At 48.3% G+C, this 24981-nt stretch overlaps 8 protein-coding genes across 8 annotated transcripts; 5 read left to right on the forward strand and 3 right to left on the reverse strand.

The window, feature by feature from the left end:
• Positions 1 to 826: 826 nt before the first annotated feature.
• ASPBRDRAFT_53131 (Ras family protein) lies at positions 827 to 1757 on the forward strand (the record flags this gene model as incomplete). The annotated part of the gene is made up of 4 exons (XM_067627011.1): positions 827 to 838; positions 992 to 1106; positions 1177 to 1452; positions 1522 to 1757. The coding sequence occupies 4 exons, from the start codon at positions 827 to 829 to the stop codon at positions 1755 to 1757; spliced, it is 639 nt and encodes a 212-aa protein (XP_067482437.1).
• A 1185-nt stretch (positions 1758 to 2942) lies between these two features.
• Positions 2943 to 4032, reverse strand: ASPBRDRAFT_120053 (flavin adenine dinucleotide pyrophosphatase; the record flags this gene model as incomplete). The annotated part of the gene is made up of 3 exons (XM_067617316.1): positions 2943 to 3570; positions 3671 to 3837; positions 3946 to 4032. 3 exons carry the CDS (start codon positions 4030 to 4032, stop codon positions 2943 to 2945), a joined length of 882 nt encoding a protein of 293 aa, XP_067482438.1.
• Positions 4033 to 4513: 481 nt separating this feature from the next.
• On the forward strand, positions 4514 to 5226 carry ASPBRDRAFT_28146 (GMF family protein; the record flags this gene model as incomplete). The annotated part of the gene is made up of 4 exons (XM_067622476.1): positions 4514 to 4516; positions 4594 to 4693; positions 4844 to 4974; positions 5035 to 5226. The coding sequence occupies 4 exons, from the start codon at positions 4514 to 4516 to the stop codon at positions 5224 to 5226; spliced, it is 426 nt and encodes a 141-aa protein (XP_067482439.1).
• A 3842-nt stretch (positions 5227 to 9068) lies between these two features.
• On the forward strand, positions 9069 to 12033 carry ASPBRDRAFT_53135 (uncharacterized protein; the record flags this gene model as incomplete). Its single annotated transcript, XM_067627012.1, has 8 exons — positions 9069 to 9174; positions 9821 to 9986; positions 10173 to 10287; positions 10609 to 10805; positions 10860 to 11423; positions 11481 to 11675; positions 11728 to 11794; positions 11896 to 12033. 8 exons carry the CDS (start codon positions 9069 to 9071, stop codon positions 12031 to 12033), a joined length of 1548 nt encoding a protein of 515 aa, XP_067482440.1.
• A 2585-nt stretch (positions 12034 to 14618) lies between these two features.
• Positions 14619 to 15959, reverse strand: ASPBRDRAFT_28148 (uncharacterized protein; the record flags this gene model as incomplete). The annotated part of the gene is made up of 2 exons (XM_067622477.1): positions 14619 to 15605; positions 15687 to 15959. 2 exons carry the CDS (start codon positions 15957 to 15959, stop codon positions 14619 to 14621), a joined length of 1260 nt encoding a protein of 419 aa, XP_067482441.1.
• A 2148-nt stretch (positions 15960 to 18107) lies between these two features.
• Positions 18108 to 18462, forward strand: ASPBRDRAFT_479602 (uncharacterized protein). The gene has a single exon (XM_067625990.1). It carries the CDS (start codon positions 18167 to 18169, stop codon positions 18377 to 18379), a length of 213 nt encoding a protein of 70 aa, XP_067482442.1. The 5' UTR covers positions 18108 to 18166; the 3' UTR covers positions 18380 to 18462.
• Positions 18463 to 18662: 200 nt separating this feature from the next.
• On the reverse strand, positions 18663 to 20874 carry ASPBRDRAFT_193848 (uncharacterized protein; the record flags this gene model as incomplete). Its single annotated transcript, XM_067620681.1, has 5 exons — positions 18663 to 19606; positions 19661 to 20008; positions 20086 to 20284; positions 20332 to 20653; positions 20705 to 20874. 5 exons carry the CDS (start codon positions 20872 to 20874, stop codon positions 18663 to 18665), a joined length of 1983 nt encoding a protein of 660 aa, XP_067482443.1.
• A 1003-nt stretch (positions 20875 to 21877) lies between these two features.
• ASPBRDRAFT_53137 (uncharacterized protein) lies at positions 21878 to 24878 on the forward strand (the record flags this gene model as incomplete). Its single annotated transcript, XM_067627014.1, has 2 exons — positions 21878 to 24014; positions 24079 to 24878. 2 exons carry the CDS (start codon positions 21878 to 21880, stop codon positions 24876 to 24878), a joined length of 2937 nt encoding a protein of 978 aa, XP_067482444.1.
• Positions 24879 to 24981: the final 103 nt, after the last annotated feature.

The following is a 24981-nucleotide window of genomic DNA, read 5'->3' on the forward strand; positions in this document are numbered from 1 at the left end:
GGTAGGGGTTTGTTCCACACCAATCAAGGCGCTTATCCAGTGTGGAATAATTTACATATTTCATTTTGTGACTGGCTTGGTTGTTCTCTCTCCAATAACGAACTAACTACTAGATAGTTAACTACTTACTCGACTGTCTACCTAGTGTCTACTCCGTACTAGTTAGTATTCTATCTAGACTCCTCTCCTTTCTGGGCTGCCCTGCCTATCCCCACCTCCGTTCCTCAGTTGGCTTAACTCAACTCTCTCTCTCAATCATCATCCTCTCTCTCTCTCTCCCTCTCCCCTTTCCCCTCCCCAAAAGTCTCTCCACCCTGTTCTCTTTTCCCTTTCCCTCTTTTTCTTTTTCTTTTTCCCTTCTTTTTCCCTCCTTGAATCCACCCTTGTTTTCTCGAAGGTGTTCTTAGTAGTTACCCTTCGCCTTTCTTAAACGTTATTCTTTGGTCGCTTAGAACGGATTAGGACTAAGACGAACCCTGCCGGTTCGCCTTCAATTCCGCCTGCCTGCAAAGTTCCACGACCCCCCTGGATCCTGCTTCCACACGCACTTCTGCTGCTGCTTTAAGCTTGGCCTAATCAACTAGACCCGCCGTTGCTGTGGACTGCCCTTTAGGCGCCTTTGCTTTGCGCGAAACCCCCGACGACCTGGGCCCCGACTCTTGTCTTGTCTCTTTCTGCAAAAGAAATTTGTGTTGCTGCTCCTTCGACCCGCTGTCACAGCTCCTGTTGGGATAGCTTCGATTACCGCTTCTCTTTCTCTTTCCCCCCTCCCTCCCTCCCTCCCCTTCTCTCCCTCACGGCATAATTCACGCCAGATCCTACCAGAATGGCTTCAAAGGTAAGCCTTGTCGCTGCGCCCCCCGTGTTCCCGTCATTAGCTTCCATGTGCCTCTCCTGTCACCTCCCCCTTCCCGCCTGTCCCTCTCATGATCTCCGACTCCCTCGCCCACCCCGGATCAGGATGAATCGCTCACCTCTCGGTCGCATATAGTTTTTAAGAGAATATAAACTGGTTGTTGTCGGTGGTGGTGGCGTCGGAAAGTCATGCTTGACCATTCAATTGATCCAGAGCCACTTTGTGGATGAATATGACCCGACAATTGAAGGTGGGCGCTGAGCTCTACTTGTACCTTTTCTGACCATGTGGCTCATGTTTTCGATTTCATGTTTGAACAGATTCCTACCGCAAGCAGTGCCATATCGACGATGAGGTGGCATTGTTGGACGTTCTAGATACTGCCGGACAGGAGGAGTACTCGGCGATGCGTGAACAGTACATGCGAACCGGCGAAGGCTTTCTTCTAGTCTACTCGATAACGTCGCGCCAATCATTCGAGGAAATCATGACGTTCCAACAACAGATCCTTCGAGTCAAGGATAAGGACTACTTCCCCATTATCGTGGTTGGCAACAAGTGCGATCTGGAAAAGGAGAGGGCTGTTTCCGAAGAAGGTGGGTTTCCCGGCCCCAGCATCTGCTTTGCCGTGGAGGATGTGGCTGACGGTTCTATTTTCATTACAGAGGGTGAGGCTCTAGCACGACAGTTCGGCTGCAAGTTCATCGAGACATCCGCCAAGTCCCGTATCAACGTCGAGAACGCTTTCTACGATCTTGTCCGCGAGATTCGTCGGTTTAACAAGGACATGTCATCGTACCCGTCTGGCGCGGGTGGCGGCTCACGCGCCCCGGAAGGAAAAATGGACGTCAGCGAGCCTGGCGATGACGCAGGCTGCTGTGGAAAATGTATAATTATGTAATGGGACAGGCGTTGGATCTAAAAGAAATACATAACAGGTCGAGATACGGAAGGAAAGCAAAAACACATACACACATTCACTCTCCGGCTGAAAGAGAAGATCAGCAACAGAGACGGGCCACTTGTCTTGCTGCAACATGTGGTTGGTCAAACGCGTTTTGATTTGTGATCATTATACCATACGAGCCTCACTCTCAGATGATGTCTGCTCCTCACACACCCTAATGCCGCCATCGTCTCCATGAACGTTCGATTCCCCCTTTGTTCCTCTATTTTGTTTATTATTATTACTACTATTTTTTTTTTTTGGAAGATTGATTTTTTTTTGACGATTTCTCGATCTTTGAAAGGACGAGAACGGGGAGCCTGTCAATAGATCTGTGCATTAATATAGGTACGCTATTGTCGCGGTTCGCATTGCGGTATCCGGAGCTGCAGAATCATTCCTTCCTATTCGTCTTGTCGGCCGTGCTGGACGAGAATCCAGATCTTTCGCACATTCAGCAGCCGCTGGTTATTATTCCTTTTCTTACTAGTCGCCTTTCATCTCCATTGATCTCTTTCCTATATGCATCGGGATAAGTTTTGTTATCATCAACTGAATTCGCAATTTGTCGGGCTTTATCTCGCCTTACTCATCCCTCACGGCGCAGCATAAACAGCTCCAACGGCCCTGGGAAGTCACTGCTTTTGCCCGTTTTCTACCTGCTCCCCTTTTCCGAATTTGGTCTATCCTTCCTTGGTTTCGTTCCTCCCTCACTATTCTGCACTCAGCAGCGGCGCGCAATAAGCATCTATCTCTATCTTAGTTTGTGTCTGTTTCTCATTCCTTCATGTATACACTTTGAACTATTGGGTAATTTTATTGATTCTGGAATACTTTGCGTCCCTGATACTAAGTCTTTTATCTATCTTTTGGTTCCTCTGCGGCTAAGTATATTCTCTTACGGTTGGGTGCTTAGTGATGGTCATTTATTTTGACAGCTTGACTTCTAAAGGTGGGTGATGGGTGGTACGTTACTTTCGTCTTAACCGCGCGCACTCTTAATAACAGGTGTGCATGGACATCGTTGATGCCACATTTGTATAGGTTCTCAGAATCCTGACTTATTCGGAATCGGTGTCATTGTCTACATATCTAGCTACTATTGCATGCACAAAGGCATTATGACCACCAGCGTTTCACTCATTTGCCCTCCTCAGCGTCAGAGGGAGGGTCCAGCTCATCCTCTCGAGTTACCTTGGTTCCCTCGACATTCTGCTCCACCTCTGTGATAAGCGAGTCCATAAACTCCTTGTCCGTGCCGACCAAGGTCACAGTATTGCGCTTATTTCCCCACCGGGGATAACTGCCGACTTTGATGTTCTTCGAGGCAACACGAGTAGCAAGTTCCGTCAGGTAGGGGGCGACCGTACTCTCCGGGAGTGGTGTACTGAACAGGTAGCGATAAATGCCCTTGCCCTCAGGGTTGACCAAGCGAGGCAGCAGGTTCGGCTTTAGGTGCTCGAGTAGCCTTTCAAAGAGACGAGGAACACCCGGGAGGATATGGACGTTGCCGTTGACGATAGCGATGGGCACCCACATATCATCCGCAACAAAAACGGCCTGCTCCTCCAGTGTCAGAGACTCGTCGTGAGGGATCTCGACCATGCGCAGCTTGGCAGTCAGACTAGGTGACGGGGTGTCCCAGTCGAAGTTCGGTTGCATGGGATGGGGCTTGGAGAGCTTCTTCATGCGTTCGAAGGCGGCTTGGTGGAGCTTTAGGTTCAGACCAAAGGCCTTGGCTATCGATTCATAGGTGATGTCGTCGTGGCTTTTGCGATTCACATCATATATCAGTCAGCTCTTCAAGCCATATGCAGTATGCATGCTCGTGTGGGGTGTTCCAATCGATGGTGGGGGGGTGTACGGACGTTGGGCCAATGCCTCCACTGGTGACGACGAAATCATAGCGGTCGCTCATACGTCGCACTGCCTCAATGATTTCGCTCTCATCATCTGCAATCACTTCGATGCGCTTCAGTTGGATGCCTAGGGAGAAGCAGAACTTGGCGAAGAATGCGGAGTTGGTGTCGATAGTCTGGCAGTTCCGGAAACTCGTCAGTTAGTCTTGAGCACGCACAAGGCTTTATAATGAAAAAGGAAAAGAACTGAACAGCAGACGCCGAACAGCTCATTCGCTTCTCACCTTTCCACCAAGCACCTCGTCACCAATGATCAGGCATGCCGCCGTGTGAATGGTCCTCTTGTTCTTCGGGAGGACGGATGATGTCATTTTGGGGGAAGGCGCACGAAGCAGGGGCGGGGTCAGCGAGGGCGAGGTGAAGGTAGGCGTAGGATGGAGGTTGAGAGACGGTCGAGTGAGATGGCGGGCGACTTGACCCAGACGACTGAACATGAGGGAAAGGAGAGGAAGGAGGAGGAGGAGGAGGAAGAGAGGGTAATTTGGCGGAGTAACAAACAAGCGCGGGCGGGGAGGAAAGAGAGAATATTGGTATTCGTTAAGTCAAAGTGAAGGAGAGCGAAGAGAAGCGGGTGGGGACCTTCATCCCACCGGGCCGAAAACGCGGAGCAAACCACCACTTCCATTGCTTCCTTATTCCTCCTCGCTGCTCTCCGGTCAAATTCATCCCCATCCATCCCCGCTCACATCCCGTCTGGGGTTACCGATCTTGTTACTCTTTTGCTTCTAGCGTACTTCCGAATATCCTGTTCCTTCTTCTTCCCTGTTACTGTCGCATTCACCCCTTTACAACATGGTAAGTGGACAGATTGTGCCCCGCATCGCGTGCCCGCTTTCTTCCCCCCCTGCTAACCTGAGACTCCGTTCCTGCAGTCTGAATCACGACTATATTCCTTTTCCCCCGAGACCAAAGAAAAGCTTCGCAAGTTCCGCTTGGGAACTTCCCGCGCCAAGGATCCGCAGGCCATCATTTGTAGGATCCCGTCTCTTGTCGTTCCTCCATAGCCCCGCTCTCTCTGTCCTCTTATCTATCACAAGCGCCGTCGTCACAGCTGTCGCGCGAAGTCATGCGCTTCACGTCGGATATCTCAGAACAATGGGTGGTTGACAACAGGGTTGACAGATATCATCGATAATAAGAGCCAGGAGATCCGACCTGAAGATGGCGAGGTTTATACCAAAATGGAGGACCTAGCCGACGAGCTTCCGGAATCGTCTCCTCGGTTTATCCTCCTGAGCTATCCCCTTACCCTGGTGAGTAGATCGATAAGATCTGTGAAATCGACATAAAATAACTCGTGATTCTGGCATCAGGCTTCTGGCCGTCTTACCGTTCCTTACGTCATGCTCTACTACCTCCCCGTGAACTGCAACCCGAATGCACGCATGATGTATGCGGGGGCCGTTGAGTTGATGCGCAATACGGCGGAGGTCAATCGGGTGATTGAAGTGCACGAGGAGGAAGATATTACTTCGATCGAGTCGAAGCTGCAAAGCGCTGATTGAGGAGATTTTGGATTAGGGATCGTTGGACTTATCAGGGTCTAGGCTTTTCTATAATGGTCATTCATGACGCCTATGCGTTACCTTATAATTATAGTGCTGGCATTGTATACATGATCAGGTTAGATTCCGACATCAATGAATTTCTTCAGATGTCTACTTATTGCACGTCTCACCAGATAACAGCATAGAATAGAATCATAGCTAATTAGCTACCCTAAACTCCTACCCACAAGCAGCCCCATTTCCAATCCACAGTCAACCACAAAATCCCCGACAGAATTTGTCATTCTACCTAGTTAGTAAGTTAGTTACTCTAGAGCACGGTGAGACCCCTTGCATAACTATCAGTAACTTAGCCTCATCATTATACATCCCCACATACCCACACGCACACACACAGGTACATAACTCCATAGATGAAACCAACCTCGGACAACCAGCCCGGAATTCTTTTCCAGGATCCAGTATTGAAATTGTTTGACATGTTCTATCCCTAGTAGTAGTCTAACTGAACCAACTGGTTGGGTTGGGTTGGGTTGGATTGGATTGGGTTGGATCCACCCGGGCAAACAGTGCGCCTTGAACTTTGTTTCTTGGTTTCTTGTTTCGTTTGGTTGGGGAAGAGGTGGAACATACTACTCCGTACGTATGGATTATCTGTAGTAGTATGGAGTAGGATCTAGCGTATGAAGTCGTTTTGTGGAGAAGTCTGGAGTAGTCCAGCTATTAGCTGGTGTGGTGGGTGGATGGATGGATGGATGAATGCTCGTAGGATCTTTCTTGTGAGTACTAATGCCTCAAGTTTGATGATAGTGTGCTAGAGGAAGTTTGTATAGTGGTTGGGTCTGTTGTGTAGGTGTACGTAGTTAAATCGGGATTGTATTGGTTGAGCAAAAGCATAGCCTTTTAAGCTCATAATATGAGGTGTAATAGATGAGGATGAACATGTTTGTTGGGATATCTTGCACCTTGTTGAATGGGTTGTAGTACTGTGCTATAGAGTACTAAATAAAGAGACGAGGGATGATTATTATTGCATGCAATGTAACATAGAAACATAACTCACGAGAGAGAGAGAGAGAGAGAGAGAGAGAGAGAGGGTCAGTTGTCCGCATCGATCCAATCCAATTCATCACTACTTGATATCCATCAATTGAAGCAATAGAACCCTACATAATTCGTATATGCAATCCTCCATACAAGATAGGTAAGTAACCAAGTAATAATTCCCTCCCGTAAAACCAAATATACACACATACAGAATACACCTATCCATACTAGCTTCATACCTGTGCTCCACAGTGGAGATGCAGATGAAAAAGAAAAGCCACTAAACAACCCTCACCATTCCACTAAAGGCAGGAGTTCTGACAGCCTGGCACACTGGCCGGCAAGCTCCACTCTTTTAGTTTTACATTCCTGTTGTTCTGTTCCTCTCTCCGCGGCGCTGGGTCTGGATATCCCGGCCCAGCCAAGCCAGCCTTTTCTGAATGAAGATGCGTTGTGATTGGGCCCAAGCTCCTTCCTCCTTTTCCCCCCCCTTCCCCCTCTTTTCTACCTCAGCTCCCTCGGCCCCCCTTCTGGTTACGGAGATCGGTGGTCAGCTGCGGTGGTTGCACTGTTGAAGCTGACTGACTAGTAACTGGTGGTGGTGTTCAGCATGGTTGCATGATTGTTTACTGTATATTAATTTATTCAGCCCTGCATATTGTCGTTATTCCTAGTTAGTTACTACCGCAGTAGTTGCTGGCTGGGAAGTGAAGTAGTACCCGGGTGTTTGGCACGGGGGTCCTCTTTTGGATGGGTAATTGATTGATTGATCGGTTGTTCCAGCTATTCGGTACGATGTTTGTTGATTGATTGATTAGGGAGCTACCTGAGTAAGTATCTACGGTCGGCTATCTCACTCACCTACTACTTATGTACTTAGCTAGCTACATACAACCTAAGGCCTGTCCTGTCTCCGGTCGGCATTCCCGAAATCAATAACTGGAGAAGGAATACTTATAACTACCTCGCAGTAAGGAGGAATGATAATAAATCAGAACCACGGTTCCAGCGATAAGCATAACACGCCGGACCACAACATCTCCATCTCACCAGTGTCACCAGTCACCACACCACCACCATCAGGCCATGTGTCCAGTCCCTGAACCAACAACGAAGAGATAGTCCTTAACTTAACATTTTTAATATCTACCCACTCAACTACTAACTTAAGAAACCGGTGGAGCAAAATCACTGCCACCCGGTAGGTGAATATTTCTCCGATCAACTCCGTCCAAGTCCTGCAAGTTAAGGTTCTTCGGTTGCTTCAGATAATTTTCTTTCTTTCTTTCTTCAACTTCTGACAAATTCACATACTTGGTGCGCTAACTAACTTAACTTTCTCCGTCGGGATGGCCGTGACAATGACATAACTTCATACATACATACTTACAGGGTCAGTCGTTCGGTAGTACTGCAAAGGTAGTGAGTGAGTGGAATTTCTAGCGTATTGAGTTGGCGCCTGCAGCAGCAGGCTGGCTGCATGAAGCCGTTGCCGTTTCTAATTTATTTTCTTTTTCTTTTTTATTTTCTTTCTTGGTAGGGTATAAATGAGGTGTGGTGTCATGCATCATGCATGGTCTAACTGTATGTATGGATGGGTGGGTAATGGATGGATGCACTGAATGGATGGGATGGGATGGGATGGAATGCTGCGGTCGCGCGCGTGTGCGTCTGGAACAGTACTCCGTATGTATTTACATGACTTTGACCTTGACAGACTAGACTACTGTCGGAGTGCCTCTGTATGGAGACCTACTCCGTACTATGGTTTCAGCACACACTGTGATGAGTTGTTGGTGAGGGAGTCTAGAATTCCGGGCGGTTAGGGGCTAGCCTATGTACCTAGTAGGTCGTTGGTTGTTACTGAGGTAGATAGTTAGTATGAGGATATGAGAAGGAGTGTAAATAAAGATCCTCGGTTGTTTCCTTATTTTCCTTCTTCCTAGGGGGATGTCCGAGGCCATTGTCACACCAGATTTATGCCTGAATTATGGGGTAGGCTGGGATAGTCGATTATGAGAGCACCTCGCCCTGCTGGTTCAGTCGAGACACTATGATGACACTGCAATTCCTTTGAGTTCTCACTAGGAGCTGGTTCCCGGATAGTAGACTCCTTGGTGTTCAGTTAATATAATATAGATTGGTAGGTCTTATTAGCAGTCTTCTGTCCTTCGGCCGGATCTTCGGTCGAAGTGAGTCTCAGCTCAGGAGGTACTAGTAGTAGTCAGGTTGAATGTTCGGTTCCTTCACGGGGCCTTCCTGATTGAACGGCGCATCGCTATCCTGGCGTGAAATTGAAGGGACTGAACCGAGCCAGGGAAAAGAATCCCTCCAATGACTCCATCATAGTGTCCATTCTTCAGGCTAGGCGGCAGCAGGACGTTGTCTGATCTTAGGCGACACCGCCATCTACGTAAGGCTTCTTGTTCGGATTAAGATCTAATTGCTTCAGTCAGTTGTCATCCTTTCAGGCCCATGCACAGAAACGTTTTTGGTAGCCCTACGTACATAGAACGTCGTTATAATTATCCTCGCTATTGTCTTTTTGCAGCTTCGTGGCTGTTGGCGTATGTGACGAACTTTGTAAAATACACGGGCTTTGGTTGTCTGAAGCATATCCCGGAAAATACGCGGTGGTTATGTTTGGTAACTGGTTACTGCTCATTCTCCAGCTGACATCATCATCGTCATAATCATCAGCATCCGATTCCGACCATGCGGATATGAAAGGATGTTCGTTCTTATCTGTTAGCATCCTAAATAGAAACTGATAATATTTCCGGATCAGCAAAATGGGTTCCAAGGAGACGACAACATTTGGACAAACCCACTACCCTTCCGGCGCGACCTTCTTCAGACCCGCGGGCGAGACGCGGTGGGTTCGGGCATTGTTCCAGAGTGGGTAGGGTGCCACGGCATTAGACTCCATCCCCCAAAGCGCCCCGTCGCATCGGTTCGCCCGCTAGTTGCTGGTAATCATGCTGCATGAGGATGGAGAGGCGTATACCTAGTAACAACCAACCAGCTCCTGAACCAGATTGGCCTATCGGCAAATACAGAGACCATGACTTTGCCTAATCCGTCCCTGACTTTTTTTGATTCTAGAGTTTCTGCTACTTTACTCCCGTTGTTCCGCTCGGATCGTGGAGCTTCCTGCCATGGTATTGATCGTTGTTTTCTTCACGGAGACAGGCATTGATTTTCGATAGGAGCTTGGTATCGAGTCTTCTAGTGAGAATAGACTGGTTAGCTATGTTAAGTGGGGTTTGTAATCCATAGTTTTGACTTTGTTAGTAGAGGCTCCGGTTCGTGTCAATGTTTGGTCCATTGGTGTCCTTAATAAATCAGAGGTAAATCTAGAAGATGCATATTGGAGAAGGAGAGGAGAGTGAAGGAAAGAAAGAGAAAAGAAATAAATAAATTCATAAATGAAAAACAAAATTAAAGAGAAGAAGAGGGAGAATTAAACCAAAGTGAAAATAACCACAACGGAACAGAACAGAACAGAGTATCGGGTGAAGCCATGTGCCACTCACTACTTTAGGCGCCTGCCACTCTTACTTCGACTTTTACTTTACATACAACTTCCTTACCCACCCCCCTCTCGCTCGTCCGGTTCCCCCAGAAAGTCTGTTCGGCTTCTATTTGACGTTCGGCTCGCGCTGGTCGTTGCCTTCTTTTTTATCTTCCTCTCCTCCCCGTCGTCAGTCGTGAATCTTCACGTCTTCCACGGCGACTTTATTCCGCTCTCAAGCTACCATTCCACCACCACCAACCTCCACCACCCCATCCTTCAACAACGTCACGTCCCATTTCCCCTACATACTTTACACACCTTATACTTTACATCGGACATCTCATCCACGCCCGGTCCACAGGATCTGACCGCCCTTCAGCCAATCATTCCGTTGGATTTCCCCCCAGGCTGTTCCAATTCCCTGCGACCCTTCCTGTTGGGTTTTTTATCACCCATCTCACCGTCTTGTCGGGTGTCCCAAGCCTACGGTTACGGTACACGCCCGTGCGACCTGCCATACTTAACCGGTGGCTCCCTCGTTTCCCACCTTATTCCACCCACTTTGTCGTTACCTCCCCAATCTGGGTAGTCTCTTCGACACCTTTGGCTTCCCAGAAATCCAACCACCACCACCATAAATCCTTAACAACATCCACTCCGATTAATTTCAGCTGGTATGAATTAAATAGCGCCCGCAAAAAAAGTGTGATTACACCGTTCGTCCTTTTCCGACACCACCAAAGCAGTCACCCTTCCTCTCGATGTCGTGCGACGCCACACACATGATTTAATTTGATTTGAATACGACCGGCAAGCGAATATCAAGTTCGACTAATTCACCAAAGAAAATGTCGACTCAACAGGATCCCAACCCTTCCAACGAAGGCAAGCATGAAGGCTTGTCCAAATATGTTAAGCGCATGAAGATGGCTTTGAGGAGGAGCTCGACTGTCAAGACCACCTCGCCAACCATACAGAAACAAAAAGAACCCGAGCCAAGCCAAGCTCCCGCGTATGTTCATCGCCCATGAGTTTGGTTACTTTGTGGCACTGACTTGCGTTACAGTCCCCAACGGATCCCGCTGGCTCCCACCGTCAAAGCTACACCCGATGCGACCGTTTTCACCAACTGGGGCGCCATTCAAGAAGAGAAGGCGCGGGCTCTATTTGCGAAATACGGATTGACCCTTGAGCCTGGAGAATGGAGGTCCCCTAGCGATACGACCGTGCAGCGTGTTGTCAGACCGATCCGTATGCGAGTGCGCCGTACCTGCCATCGCTGCCAGACCACCTTTGGCCCGAACAAAGTTTGTGTCAACTGCCAGCATGTCCGCTGCAAGAGCTGCCCTCGCCACCCCTCCACCAAGACCAACGACCATCGGGACGACACCCAAGCTGCCCTCCAGGCCATTGTCGCGCAGAAACTACACAAACCTGCCCCTGTGCAGCATAAACCCAAGCAAGCTCCTCTTACGCTGCCCTCGCGCACCGGCGGCCAGGATGTCATCCACCACCCAACCCGACAACGAATCCATCGTACATGTCATCAGTGTAGTACTCCGTTCGCTCCGGATGCTACGGAATGCAGTACTTGCCAGCATATTCGGTGCACAATGTGCCCTCGCGACCCGTGCGTCCACCCCAAGCCAATTGTGATTGCCGAAAGCCCTTGTACTAATGAATTCAGGCCTAAACTCGGCAAATACCCGCATGGCTATCCTGGAGATGTCGATGCTCCCGCCGAACCTCCTGCACGGACGTGGAAGAAGGCTCGGCAGCGAGTACGGTATACATGCCACAAGTGTTCGACATTGTACCGATCGGGAGAGAGAAATTGCTCCAATTGTGGGCAAGAGAAAGGACCTGAAACAATACGAGATCCGTAAGTTACATTTTTGCTAACGTGTATCCACACGGTTCCTAATGTATCCTAGACCTCGCCGAGACAAGCCGAAACCAGACCCGGAAATTGTTCGACGTGTTGAAGAGCGATTGGCAAAAGTCAGGATCAGTACTGGGTAGATAGTTGGCTGGTATACAATCAATCTACTTCGCTTATGCAGCGCAATAAGGCATTTCAGGGCTTGCACCGTTTGCCATAGCTGCGTCTGTTCACTTATGTGTTCGCACCTTCTCCTTACGACAAGAATAGCAGTTCAGCAAGCTTTACTCTTTGCAGCTCCCAAGTGCCACAAGACACTGGGCATACAACGATGGTTGGCGGACCTAGCCTTGTTTGAATCCTGATGTTACTCTGTGGCACCTGATTCTTGACCGGTTACTTCCTGCTGTGTAATCCCCCTGTTATGCTTAGTTTTGGACGCCGTGGCGAACCAAGCTGAACGGTGGCACAATGTCCTGCAACCTAAGCTGAGCAGGAGCCACTAGTCAGCCAGCTGGTCGGGAGAGGCCAAAGCCACGGGTCAACAGGAGCCACTTGTGGTCCCAACCTAAATGCCATGGTGGGAGTCGGTACGCCCCGCTGCGTATGTTAAGTGGCCGTTGTCAACCAATTATCTTACCACTGTCAGGAGAGCAGCAGTAATAGTATTCTCCCTGGAGGATTCAGGAGGCCCGGTTGATGTTTTCTTTCCATCGGTGGTCTGGATCCCTCAGGGTACCCAGCTAGCTCCACTGCCCCGCAAGATGATGCTGGCCGGGTCCGGTTCCCGGCGCTTTGGCGTTGTCTTCTCATCCGGCAAGTTGAATGCACATCGCATGATGCACGGAGTAAATTCTCCTATGGGAACAAGTATGTGTGTGTGTGTGACAGCAAGGCTCTCTTGGCTTAAAATGGACTGTCCATTGGGCGGGAAGTCCTTTTTTCCTGTCCAACTCCGAGCACTCCTATGCATGAGGATGAATGTAGAGAGAGACACCGGCTGACCTGCCCACATCCTCACGCGGTGTGTCTGCTAACCTAAACCCGATGATACTTCAAGCTGATCCAATTTCCCGGTACCAGCAAACTGGAAAAGTGATAGATTAAAAACCGAACTAGCCACTGCGTACTAAAATAAATGTTCGATACTTCCGACCTGCCAATGAGGCTAGTAGCTACATTCTACCCCTGACTCGCGCAGATACCTTTTTTATTTTTCCTTTTTGCAAACACCGACCAAATCCCGCAACGAAAAGGATTCGGCCGGAACACGGATGTTCCTGCACAGATCACAGATAGATAGATCGAGTTTGGTGGTCCTGTAGTGTGGTGCTAGACTGTTAGACTGTTAGAGTCGGGGTTATAGTGCTTATGAAGATTGCCTTTTATGGAGAAAGAAGATCGTAACTACGTAGTTAGCAGTTGACATTATTTATTAATCAATATGAGGATTTTCCAGTTGTCCAGCGTAATAAGTAAAGTGGGTCTTAACAGTCAAACCTCTGTAGATAGATAACTGTGTAACTTGAAAATAAAGAGGTGTCGCTATCTTTCTTTGTTGCCAATTCAAGGTATGCAACTTAGCAGCCACTAGTACTTAATCCCTACCAGCAGCAATACTAGTAGGGTTCTGGTTTTGATCCCCACATGAAATACGCAGGTTAGACGGTAGTCTGCTGTGCCAAGGACCCAATGTGGAATTGCCGATGCATAACCTAGATGATAAGACGGTATTTTAAGCCCCGTCCAAAGTGGTGGGATGGGAATAAATGAATAAGTGACCCGTTAGTTTGGGTTGTTGGCGTGGTTTGATGTGGTGTAGACGTAGTATGATGTTATGTGGTGTGAGGCTAGGTAGTCAATATTCCGGGGTGTTATTATAGTAGCGGTGGTTATTTAGCGGTGGGCTGATGTTTACTTTTTTTCTAGATAGTACTCTGAATTTTTGAAGTAGTTGTTTCTTTACGTTGGTATCTATGTATGGAGATGTGTATTTTCCCTTGGAGCTGAAATGATGGGATTTTACTTCAAGTAAGATGAAGTTGATGAGTATTGGGTATGTACATCGGCACACCACATAATATTCAAGTTTCCTACTGGTAAATACCACCTTCCCTTCCTAGGAAGTCATATTATTAGTACTATCCAGCAGTCCAGCTGTCATATCCCCACACCCACCCTACCTCCTCTCCCTATTTCCTAATCAAGTAGTAGACAGTAGTCTACTAGACTACCAGCCGTTACGCTTACCCCGAACAGGATAACCTCCAATGCTGATCTTCCCTCAATCCCTACCTCCCGAGTCCGTCCGGACACAGACACATTGAACAAGTCATGACTCGTTCGAGTCCTTGAAGAGGAGACAGAATAACGCTTTAGTGTTATTATCTCTTTAGCTGGATCCAGCGATCTACACCATCGCCACTGCTTTTTTGGAGGTAGACGAGGTATCTTCCAGCACGGACTCCCGGGCTGTGGATGGAAGTATCTATCTGTCTCTATCCTTATCTGGTAATACCTTGGCAGGGATCCACTTCTTCCACGTAAGTAGGTACTTTTGAACAGTTACTCCGGTAAATACGGCACTTGGGTTCGGGGGGGAATGGAATGGAATGGATTGCTCTGGTGAAGGTGTGTGTTTCCTGATCTGGGGATAGGTGGTCCTATATTTGTGGGGTTGACTGGGGTGATTACGGCGCTGAGGGGGTTGTGTGTCTCCAGTCGAGATGATTATTGATTATGATAGTTTATTTCCCCTTACGATTGACTACTAGAGTCACCTGGCTACCTGAAAATGCCGACCTAAGGAGGACTATTCTGATAAGAGAATTATAAGAGTGTAATATCTGCGGGACTGCCATAGCATATCATACTGCTGATTTAGTACATATCCATTCAATCTATTTGATATGCATGATAGCTAAAACCATTTTAGTCTAGCAACTAAGTAGTTTCCTCGGATCCATCAGAAATACCGGTATATACTTGACCAGCTGCATATCGTTCATTTGCTTGCTGAATAATGCCGTCCCTGAATTCGTCGGCGAGATCCCGGGCATTCCGATAGGCATTCAGGCCTTGCTGATAGGATTCTGTCGTGTCGGTCACTGCGATATTCCTAAGTCGAGTCATTACATAATCGGTGTGGCGGTCGTTATTCTTGGACTTCATGGGGTGAGTGGCGTAAATCCCAAGGTTTCCCCTATGATAAGTACACATTATAGTATAGGCTTTATTATCATATCGGCTTTCCCCCTTCTCCGAAAATTGCTGGATGGAATGCATGGCTCTCGCCCCTATGGCACCATCATAACAAGCCTGACGAATAGCCACATCAAGGGATCCCAGATGACCTTTTGCTTCAACGAAAAAATTGGGTACCACTGGGCGTTTAGCCTCCTTTGATGGCACGATGTGGTCACTCAGCTGCTCTTGGATGGCGGGGTTTAGCTGGTTTGGTCGCGCGCCGTGGTAGAGACCAGGCTTGGCAGGAGGTATAGAGTCGTCGGTTAAAGGAGCAAGATTGTTGAATGGGTGATTACCACCAGTTAGGGAATTTGCCTTCCGCTTTCCCTTAAGGATAGGCAAGATGTCAAGGATAACTACCTGTTCATCAACAGAATCGTTGTCAAGTTGGACAAATTCATTGTATCTCTTTTCTAAGATGTCTTCCGATAATGCAGGTGAAGGACGAGGGGCCCGTAATCTTTGTTGAATCTCGTCAAAATTCCCTGGTTTGGATGGCTGAGTACCATCTAGGTATGTGTGAAATGGTAGAAAAACACCATGATCAATCAGATGTTGCTCAAAGTGTGCATCGTAAACAGTCGTACTCCCGGTCTTTGGCTCAGTACTCGTTGTAGTACGATGTTCCGAATTGGCGTTGGTAGGATCCATAGAGTGTTGAGAGAAGTCGGCTGGTGCGGGATACTAGAAGTGAAACTCATTAGCATACTCTGGCTTCATGAATCGGTATCGGATGAAGGATATTAGAGAAGGTGGACAGCTTACATCTCTAATATCTGATAGATCTGGTCCTCCACAGCGAGCAATCTCCTCAATTTCTTCTACACAAGCAGTAGAGCAGTTGCGCAAGAAATTAGGAGCAAAGGTGGAAGGGCTAGAGACAGAGATCTGATCTGAAGATAAGGGTTTGTTTCGTCGATTGCCTTCTTTCAACGAGCTCTTTGTCAACCAAAGCTCAGGGAGTTCATCCCAAAACAATGGAGAAGGATGGAAAGAGCTGCGAGCTCGTCGTCGATGCTGATGCTTCATGGGAGGCATATGGAGAATATGTGAGAAGAGCAGCTGAAGAAGAGGATGTAAAAATAAGAATGATGGTTTGGAGGGCCTATAGTTTACTGAGACAAACAGTGTATATATAGGGACTCAAGATGGTTGGCCCTATTCTAGAAGAAAATATCCTAGATTCCTGGTCATGCCTATCCCACACACAATTTTGAGTCGACTATGTCGCGTTGCTATCCTGGGATTTGCCGCGACATCAAGGGGCGGCCATTTCCTCCTATGTTGCCCGACTTTGCTGGAGTATACGGGGCTCACTGCGTTACAGCGTTTCTTATCTTTTTCGCGGTATACTCCGCGAGGGTAGCCATTTGCTGCTGCAACAGCTTTGTATCCTCCCCTTAGACATCGTTGTAATAAAATCACGACGAAATCAGTTAGGAAAAGAGCGTAATGCACTAAGGCAAGAGTAACAAGAAGATTTCAACGAGCGCACTTCGGGGGGTTCAAGAAATGGAAGAGAGAATGGCAGAGAGAGGAAGAGGAATCCCTACTACTTTTCAACTTGGGACGAAGCAGTAGGTCGGGCTTTTGCAGCCAGGCCTATTAAAGTCCCTTGACGCGACATCTTGACTTTCTTGGTAGAGCAGCTAATGAAATGGTGTCGACATAAAGAAGGGACGGGGTAAGTATAGAGTGAGTATAGCTGTCAAAAGGTGAGCAGATCACCTGAACTCAACCAACTCACCCTCTTAAAGCAGCAACTACTGGATCAGACAGGAAGGACTCGTGGATTTTCAGCCGGTACTGACAATATAGTTACCCGGCTATACTACTTAGGCCGGAGCAATTCCTGGGATTAGCTACACAGTTCATAGTTCTCTCTAATCATGATGACATTACTTTGTGATCAGGAGGTTAGCGACAGCCTATTCCCTTATGTCGATCAAGGAGGGCTTGCTTCTTTCACGTTAGCCGATCTTTCGAGTTGTGAAGCGTCATCCTGGTGATGATCATGGCATGCCTTATCTATTTCATCAGACTGCTCGCTACTGTAAGTACAATACCTTGAGTATACATGGAAATACCGTGTAGTTACCATGGGCCACTCCGAACGGACCGGTCCGTCAACAACCCACCGGAGAATTGCGGATAATCTGCTGAGTACCTTGGGACGAATATCTTCTTTGTCACTTCATCATGTGCTACTCTGTAATATGGCGTTTATACCTTTTTTGCAGTGTTCAAGCGTGACCTACTTAGAAAATACCAGTTCCCATGAGACAATCACAGATAATCACTGCCAAGTATGAAGATCACATAAAGCAACATATAACGACAAACCAGCCGAAAATAACACACCATAGTGCAATGCAACACACCAACTTAAGGACAAATTCTCAATCTTTCGATACTTGAAACTCATCCTAGTAAAGCCTTCTTCTGTGGATATCCGCTCTCATCCGCCCTCTTGCGTCATCTCCGGCCATGTTTGCTTTTCCCCCGGCTTACCCTCGCAGAATTACAAGTTGCTTGCTTGCCTGAAAGAATCGTCACCGCTCCGATGGAAGGGTTCCAACCTACCGTAAATCCTTGGCGATCTGTCAACTGACTGACTGCCATCAGCCAGAAAACAGGGCAATCCATGCATTGCATATACCATACTCTTGGCATGTCGGGTCAGGGTTGCTTGGGATCGGTGATCCTGGCAAAGTCTGTTGATACGAAGAGACCTGAAGTAATTCATTTACCTGGTTAGTCCCCTTTCATATTCACTATCTGACAAGGATGATTACTACATGATACTCCGTCGTAATACCATCGAAGTTCAGTATTCGACCATATAGTAGGTCTACCTAACCAACCGCAATAACATGAAATACATACAACATACGGAGAAGAAGTAACAATGAACCAAAAGAAAGACTGAATGCACCCAATGCCCCTTCTATAAAAAAAACCAAGACCGAATCCCCGACCCCAGCCACTGGCACTCTTAACAATTTGTTATGTATTCACCGAGCCGAGCCACCGAACTTTCAGCAAAAAGCAAAGCCAGACCCAAACAAAGAAACAAAAACTCAGATGATAAATCTGGACTTGTTTTTCCTTTTTTATTTATCTCCATGTATGGCGTCCCAACAGGCCGGCACCGAATAGGAATTCATCTCTGTAGAAAAAAGAAAAGAGGAAAGGTGTGCCGGTGGGCTGGCTCTTTCCTTCTGACTCATTCCTTTTGTGCATGCATGCAGTGCATGTATGCGTCGTTGCCTTCTTGGCGGGTAGGCAGCCTGCGGTGGTGGAGGCTTGTTACTTACGGAGGGAGTAACGTTACTTGCTGGTATGTTGGGTCGCTGTATTGTGTTATTTTACTGTTTTGTCAGGTTTGGTTTTGTTGTATTCCATGCTGTGTGGCTATATTGAGAGTAGTTATAGCTACTAGGTTGATAGTTGGGTGAGTGGGTATATTTGTCTATGTGGTAAGGATTCAATGGCTGGCAAGAAATCGAGTGCGTGACGTAATCACAATACTGACTTAGACTATTATGGATGATTATATCAATATTGAAACTTGTATCATTTGGTATGTAGATAGTATATTATGGCAGTAGTAATGTATTCCACGTTTTCATCAGTCGATACTTGCAGTAAGGTTGTAGATAATTCTTGTCATACTAATCCGAACATTCTTCCTCGGGGTTACACCTTTCCTTTTCGAAGACCTGTACTTCCCCAACTTCGCTACTCACATCCTTCACCGTACATGTCCACCTTGTACATTGCCTCATATGGATTGACCTCATATTCTCCCGCAGTGTCCGCCAAGTCATCTCGGCGGCGATAAACTTCGTCTTGAAATGCATCTGGGCTGCGGAAGCCTGCATCGGAAATCCTCTCGTTGGTCTCTGACACATACACGCGACATGATTGAGGCACGCCACTTGCGAGCCGGCTAATACCTGGACTTGTAAAGAGCACCTTGAACACCGTTCCAATGTCCGGATCAGTCGTTAGGCTGAATAACTGCTGGACAACATACTCCATCTCTTCACGCCATTCTCGCACCTCGAATAGCGATGCACCGTCGACAATGCAGAAAAGAGCAGAGGAGCGGTTTTGGACCAGCATCTCCCTCAACGTCTCACAGAGGGTGGGAAGGTCATCCTGACACAACGCGTCTTCTCTCCGCCCAAGGGTCAGAAAAAAGAGATCATACTGGTCGTCCGTCTCCAAAAGCAGTTGGATGATAAGGGATTTGACAAGACCTACAGGCCCTGCCATGGGCTCCCCAGCCAGATTGTGTAGCCCACAGAAGAAGAATAGAACTTGGGATTCCGGTTGCTGTAGTAGCTGGTGGACAAGTACGCAACAAAGGAGACTGAATGGAGAACATCTCGCCATTGCATAGTTGTCACAGTTGCCGTCAACATGGAGCATGTCTGGCTGATCGGAACGGATCCAATCCTGGAATCGCGGCATACGGAGAAGTTGTTGAGCGTGGGTTTGAGCAGCCATATCAATATCTTGCCCGTCACGACCGGTATCATCAAGGTCTTGGATAAGTTGCTGTCGCACGTCCTGCTCATTCAACCCCAGGAAGGAGTATAGGTCGCTTTTGGGATACCCGTGGCGCATAATCTGCCACTGCCGATTCTCTCGTTGCATATTCTCTTGGTTTATCAGCCCTAAGTGGAATGTCAATGTCTGAGCTGGAGATAAGCGCTACTAAGAAAACCTACACTGCGCTTTCTGCACCTCACTTTGGAGAAGCTGCTGCATCTGCTCCGCGAAACCGTTCCATGGTCTCTTGGACTGCCTTTCCAGCTTAGCCATGACCTCGTGGCGAAACTCACTGAAGTCATTCCGCAGATCTGAATTCTGCTGAATCACTTTCTTTTGCCCCATTGCGAGGTCGTCCACGACCGGCTTAATATGAACTACCCTTTGGTTTGTATCTACCTGCAGCCGATCGCGCACAAATTGGAGATGTTTATCGAGCTGGATCCTGGCTCTCGTGAAGCGTTGATTGACGTGTTCGAGCGATTTGTCCGAATTTTTGACTCTAAGACCAGAAATAATCTTTCTCCCTGAGCTCAAGCGTGCGCATGTTAGTACAGGAATATATTTGTGTCATCTCCGCTGCTGCTAATAAACCGACACTTACACAGTGATAAATCCACCAACGCTGCAATCATGCCTTGAATCCTGGCAAGCAGAGCCAGATAAAATTCGTACAGGTAGGACTTCAGCCCCTCCTCATCCTGGAAAAGCGAATGATAACGATCGGTCCAGAAAATAATTTCGGGAATTTCAGCAAAGAAGGCAAGAATGGCTTCCCGCTGTTCGCTTCTTCGCGCTGCCATCTACTTCGATCAGTACGTATGAGGCTGGTGACACAGGGTGTACTAACACCAAGTATTATCTTGAGCCCGCCACAAGCAATGCTAAAATACTTGTCATCCGGCAAGAGGTCCAGCCAAGGGTTGAAATCCTCTGAATGTTCCCCGAGCTTGCGAAAGGCCCATCTAGCAGCTCCTCTCCAGCCAGTGGCGCTGTGCTTGTAGTCTTTCTCGACCGCTTGGACAATATTAACCACCTCTTTCCAGCTGTGCGCGCCATATATATCAAACCTCACGCTGCCGTGACCACCACCTTGCTCACTACTCTTTGTTTCGTTCGAATAGCATTGGATGACTTGGCAGAACTCATCTACCTCGTCTACCTCGTCGACGCTATGATAGAAGGTCAGCACATGATAAAACAAAAGTACTACATTGCCTCACTCCTCGCTGAGGCCTTGCCGGGTGTTCGCAGGCTCGATTGGGGCTGGTGGCTGTGGCTGGCTCCTGTGGGCAAGCGGCAACCGGAGTCGGTGGGCATGTCCTTTAAGCCAGCTTGTTGCCATGCGATTTTCTTGCTCGGGACTCATTACAGGCATCAAAGATGACTCCATTCTTGCTTGCAATTATGATGGTTCTAACTGCTCTAGAACTACCATTGTCTTCGTTGTCTGGTTCACCTTGATAGATATGCGTGTGGGCCTCATTCGACTTACCCATCTATTCATGGCACCCGCGTGATCAGGCCAAATTGGCTAGCAAGCATAGTTTAGCCTATAAGAAGTAAGCAGGCGATTTTTCCCCCCGCTGTCCTATAGATGCGCAGAATCAGCACTTGCGGGTTTTTTTTCGCGCCGCCCACTACATAGGATGGATGCCATATACGAGTCTGTCGGCCTGACATTCTCAGCCCTTATCGGTGTTCGAGTTACGTATCCACGGACTTCCCATATGATAGGGTCTAACTGACTGGCAATCATAGTTCAGCCCGCGGAGAAGTACAAAAGTAATCCCTGCTGCTACAGATACGCTGACGCGCAGATGGAGCCTTCCATGCGGATTCACAGGCGGGGAAGCGGTGCACTTGCGGGATTTCTCGCGCTGATACTTGTGCCGGATGCCACCTCTAGGTATTTCAGCCAGCCACTCTCAGCCTCTGCTGTTATGGGAATGGTTGGATTCCCTTTGTCTTATGGACCGATGACACATGATGAACGCCATTCCACGAAGCTCAACTAGCGTTGCATATGGGACACGGTCTGGCCATGTAGTTCATGCATGGTAGCCCTAGCCTCCGACTCTAGACAGGGATGTTTCGTGTTGACTATCAGCCATCAGCCATTCATTTGCCTAAGTTCAATCCGAGTGTCCGAAGCTGCGGTAGGCTCCGTTCTGGATTATTTGCAGTACTATGTCCTCATGCCTGGTCAGAGCGCATGTCTCCCCTCAACTGCCTCAATGGAGGTTTTCTGATCCTACGTGCATATAAGTGCGCCCCCAGCAAAGCTGTACGTAGATTGTGGACTTTGGACTCTTCGATCTGTGACCAGTCTGTGTCTTCTCTTCTCATAACGCTCTCTATTTGATTTGTTTTACACACGGAGATATCATTCTGCCATGGCGACTATTACTACAGAGCCTGTAGTGACAATTCCGGTCGATACTCCTGCGAAGAACTCAAGCTATGGCCCCGCTGTGGAGCTGTTGAACGAGTTGCAGGATCTTCGCGCGAGAATTCAGAGTCTCGAACAAAGCCAATCCAAGATTACTGAAAAGGCTGCAAACGATAGGAGAGATGACAACAACAACCGTGATGACTCCGCAACCTCCGATGCAGAAGATGAAGAGCTCAAGCATTACCCATGTGATGACACCGATGATGTTATCATGAACCTCCGTTACGTGAAATGGAATGAATTCAAGACTATGTATGCCGAGGAAAAGCCTCATGTCATCGACGTTTTAGAAGGCCCTGCGCAGTACTGCTGGCAGCAACCCGAAAGAAGCACCCGCCGCTTCGATATAATCGCCCGGATTAAGGGCGAGGAGAGCGAAAAGAAACCAGAAGGAGATCCGAAGCCCAAAGTGGATACCGGCAGTGCCGAAGACAATCCACCTGAGCGAATTCGAATTAATTCCAGCCTTTTAGCGTCTATCTTGAAGGATATTGTTCCTCAAATTGATATGTATGCTCCATTTGTCGCCTTACGCCCATACAAAGTATTCGTTGGATACGACGAGGAGATTCGCGAGCGGCATCGACAGCTCGCTGCTAAATGGCGAACAGAGAGTGGACATGACGAGCTCGATGACCCTACTCCCCTAGAACCAGGCAAAGTGCCAATTGATTCTCGTCAAGCCTTTCGCGCACTCGACTGCCTCATCAGTTTCATGGATCGGCATCTCAGCCCAGTAATAAGCCGCCATCGTGCTCTACTGAATAACTTTACTCCAGGCCCATCGACAATAGACCCAACAATCTCTTTCAGCAATCTATGGTACCTATTCCACCCAGGCATGCAGGTGGTTTGTTGGTTCACTCCGGAGCAAAAAGCACCACATGACCAGCCGACCAATCGGCCAAGTATTTGGAAAGTGCTGCAGGTCTCTGAGGGACGACCAGTTCTGGACTCCGGCTTCTCCCAAAGGGTTAATCCCTTCATAATTCGACTCTATAAGATCGGATATGATGGAGAGCGGTTCGGTGTCCTCTCACGAAACTTCCATCTTCCTCACTTCAGTGGGGAGCGCTCGATTCGGTCTTTGGGGATAGTTCCAAGTCGGTTTGTGGACGACTACCGAACGCTGCGCGCTAAGCTGTTGAAGCAAGGCGAGCTCTTTGCTACTTTCTCAACCCCACAGCATCGTTTTTATTCAGGATCCACCCTATCGCGTCATACGGATGGCACATCATGCCCGGAAAGACCTAACAGGCGGACCGACTACGTAAAGGGCAATATCATTGTTGATTTCAAGACTGCCCGCAATGAAGACCAGGAGTGGGTGCCCAGCTTGTCGATTCCCTCCACCATGGGAGGAGCGAGAAATGAAATTTCAGAATCTTTGTCTGCCCGAGTGTTGGTGAACCGTGAGACCAAGGAATATATTCGGGAATTCTCCGAATGCATCTACGACGACGACTGGATGGATGAAGAGTTAACTAAAGACTTCATTCGCGAAGATGCCTTTCTGGCTCAGCAGAATTCTGCCCCGGAACAGCAGGTAACCAGGAAGAATGACTGGAGCGATGACGAGCTTCTCATGATGCCCGACCGTGCTTGCGCATGGGATCTTCATCGCCGTCGGTGGGCACTTTGCGACCTCGCACACATGCGTCCTGTTCCCACAGACGATGGCTGGAAGAATCTCAAATTGCGGCCTGGTCACAAGAAAATGCTCTATGCGCAGGTGAAGCGCCATTTTGCAGACAGGAAATCCAAAGAGGACGGAGAAGGCCAGCAAGTTGATCCGGATTTGGTCAGAGGTAAAGGAGAAGGCCTTATTATCTTGCTCCACGGTGAGCCGGGTGTAGGCAAGACCTCGACTGCCGAATGTATGGCGGCTTGGCTTGAAAGACCACTGTATCCGATCACCTGCGGTGACTTGGGAACCAGTGCGGAAGTAGTGGAAGACAATTTAAACCGTATATCCGCCCAGGCTGAGGCGTGGAATTGTGTTTTGCTACTGGACGAAGCCGATGTCTTCCTTGCGGCGCGCAGCAAAACGGAGTTGGAAAGAAATGCAATCGTTTCAGGTGAGTGTCCCCCTTCATTTGACAGTAATCCTCCTTTTTATACTGACAATCCTCTGAACGGAAGTATTCTTGCGAGTATTGGAATACTACAAAGGCTTACTGTTTCTCACCACCAACCGAGTGGGGTCCTTCGATGAAGCCTTCGTCTCTCGCATCCACCTGGCCCTCTACTATCCTGGGCTCAACAAAAGCCAGAACCACGCCATTTGGGAGATGAATCTGCAAAAAGCCAAAGAGCGAAAGACATCATTAAGCATTGACACGACCTCAATCCTGAAGTGGGCTGATGCAAACTGGGAGCAGAACAAGAAATCCAGCACCCGCTGGAACGGACGACAGATTCGCAACGGATGTCAAACCGCCATCGCGCTGGCCGAATTCGAGGCCGAGGAAACCTCTACACCAGTGCTCCTGCAGGTCAAGCATGTCCAGCAGGTAGCAGCTGCATCCAAGGAATTCTATGACTACGTCTCCCGGGTCCTCGGAGCCGACATGGCGCACCGGGCCTTTGTTGAACGCCTACGATTAGACGACTGGCTGCCCAATATGCCAGGCAATCGGGTCCTACACAACTTCTCCAACTATAACCAAAATATCCAGGCTCCTGGTGAGCTTACGTCGTCTCCGAGAAACCGACGTCGCGGCGGTGGCCGCGCAAATGACCTCATCAGTAGCCCAGGTGGAGGAGGCTCTCCTCGCACCAAGCAATTCAGTAGACATGAAGATTTTGATGAGTTTGCCTTCCAATCGGCTGCTCAGAGGCATCAGATGCAGATGAACCCGGATCCCACCGGACACGGCATGTCGGACATTCACGGCCCGCCATACGATGATGAGGATGATTACGCCGATGATTTTGAGTAGATTAGTAGTCAGATTGACTTGTTTCGGTTTTGTGATCCTCATGTCTCCGTGCGTAGGAAAAGTTTTAGCAGATTAAAAAGGAAAGTAGTAATCTTACTGAGGC

This window comes from Aspergillus brasiliensis (assembly GCF_001889945.1).
Source record: "Aspergillus brasiliensis CBS 101740 unplaced genomic scaffold ASPBRscaffold_3, whole genome shotgun sequence".
Taxonomy (NCBI): Eukaryota; Fungi; Ascomycota; class Eurotiomycetes; order Eurotiales; family Aspergillaceae; genus Aspergillus; species Aspergillus brasiliensis.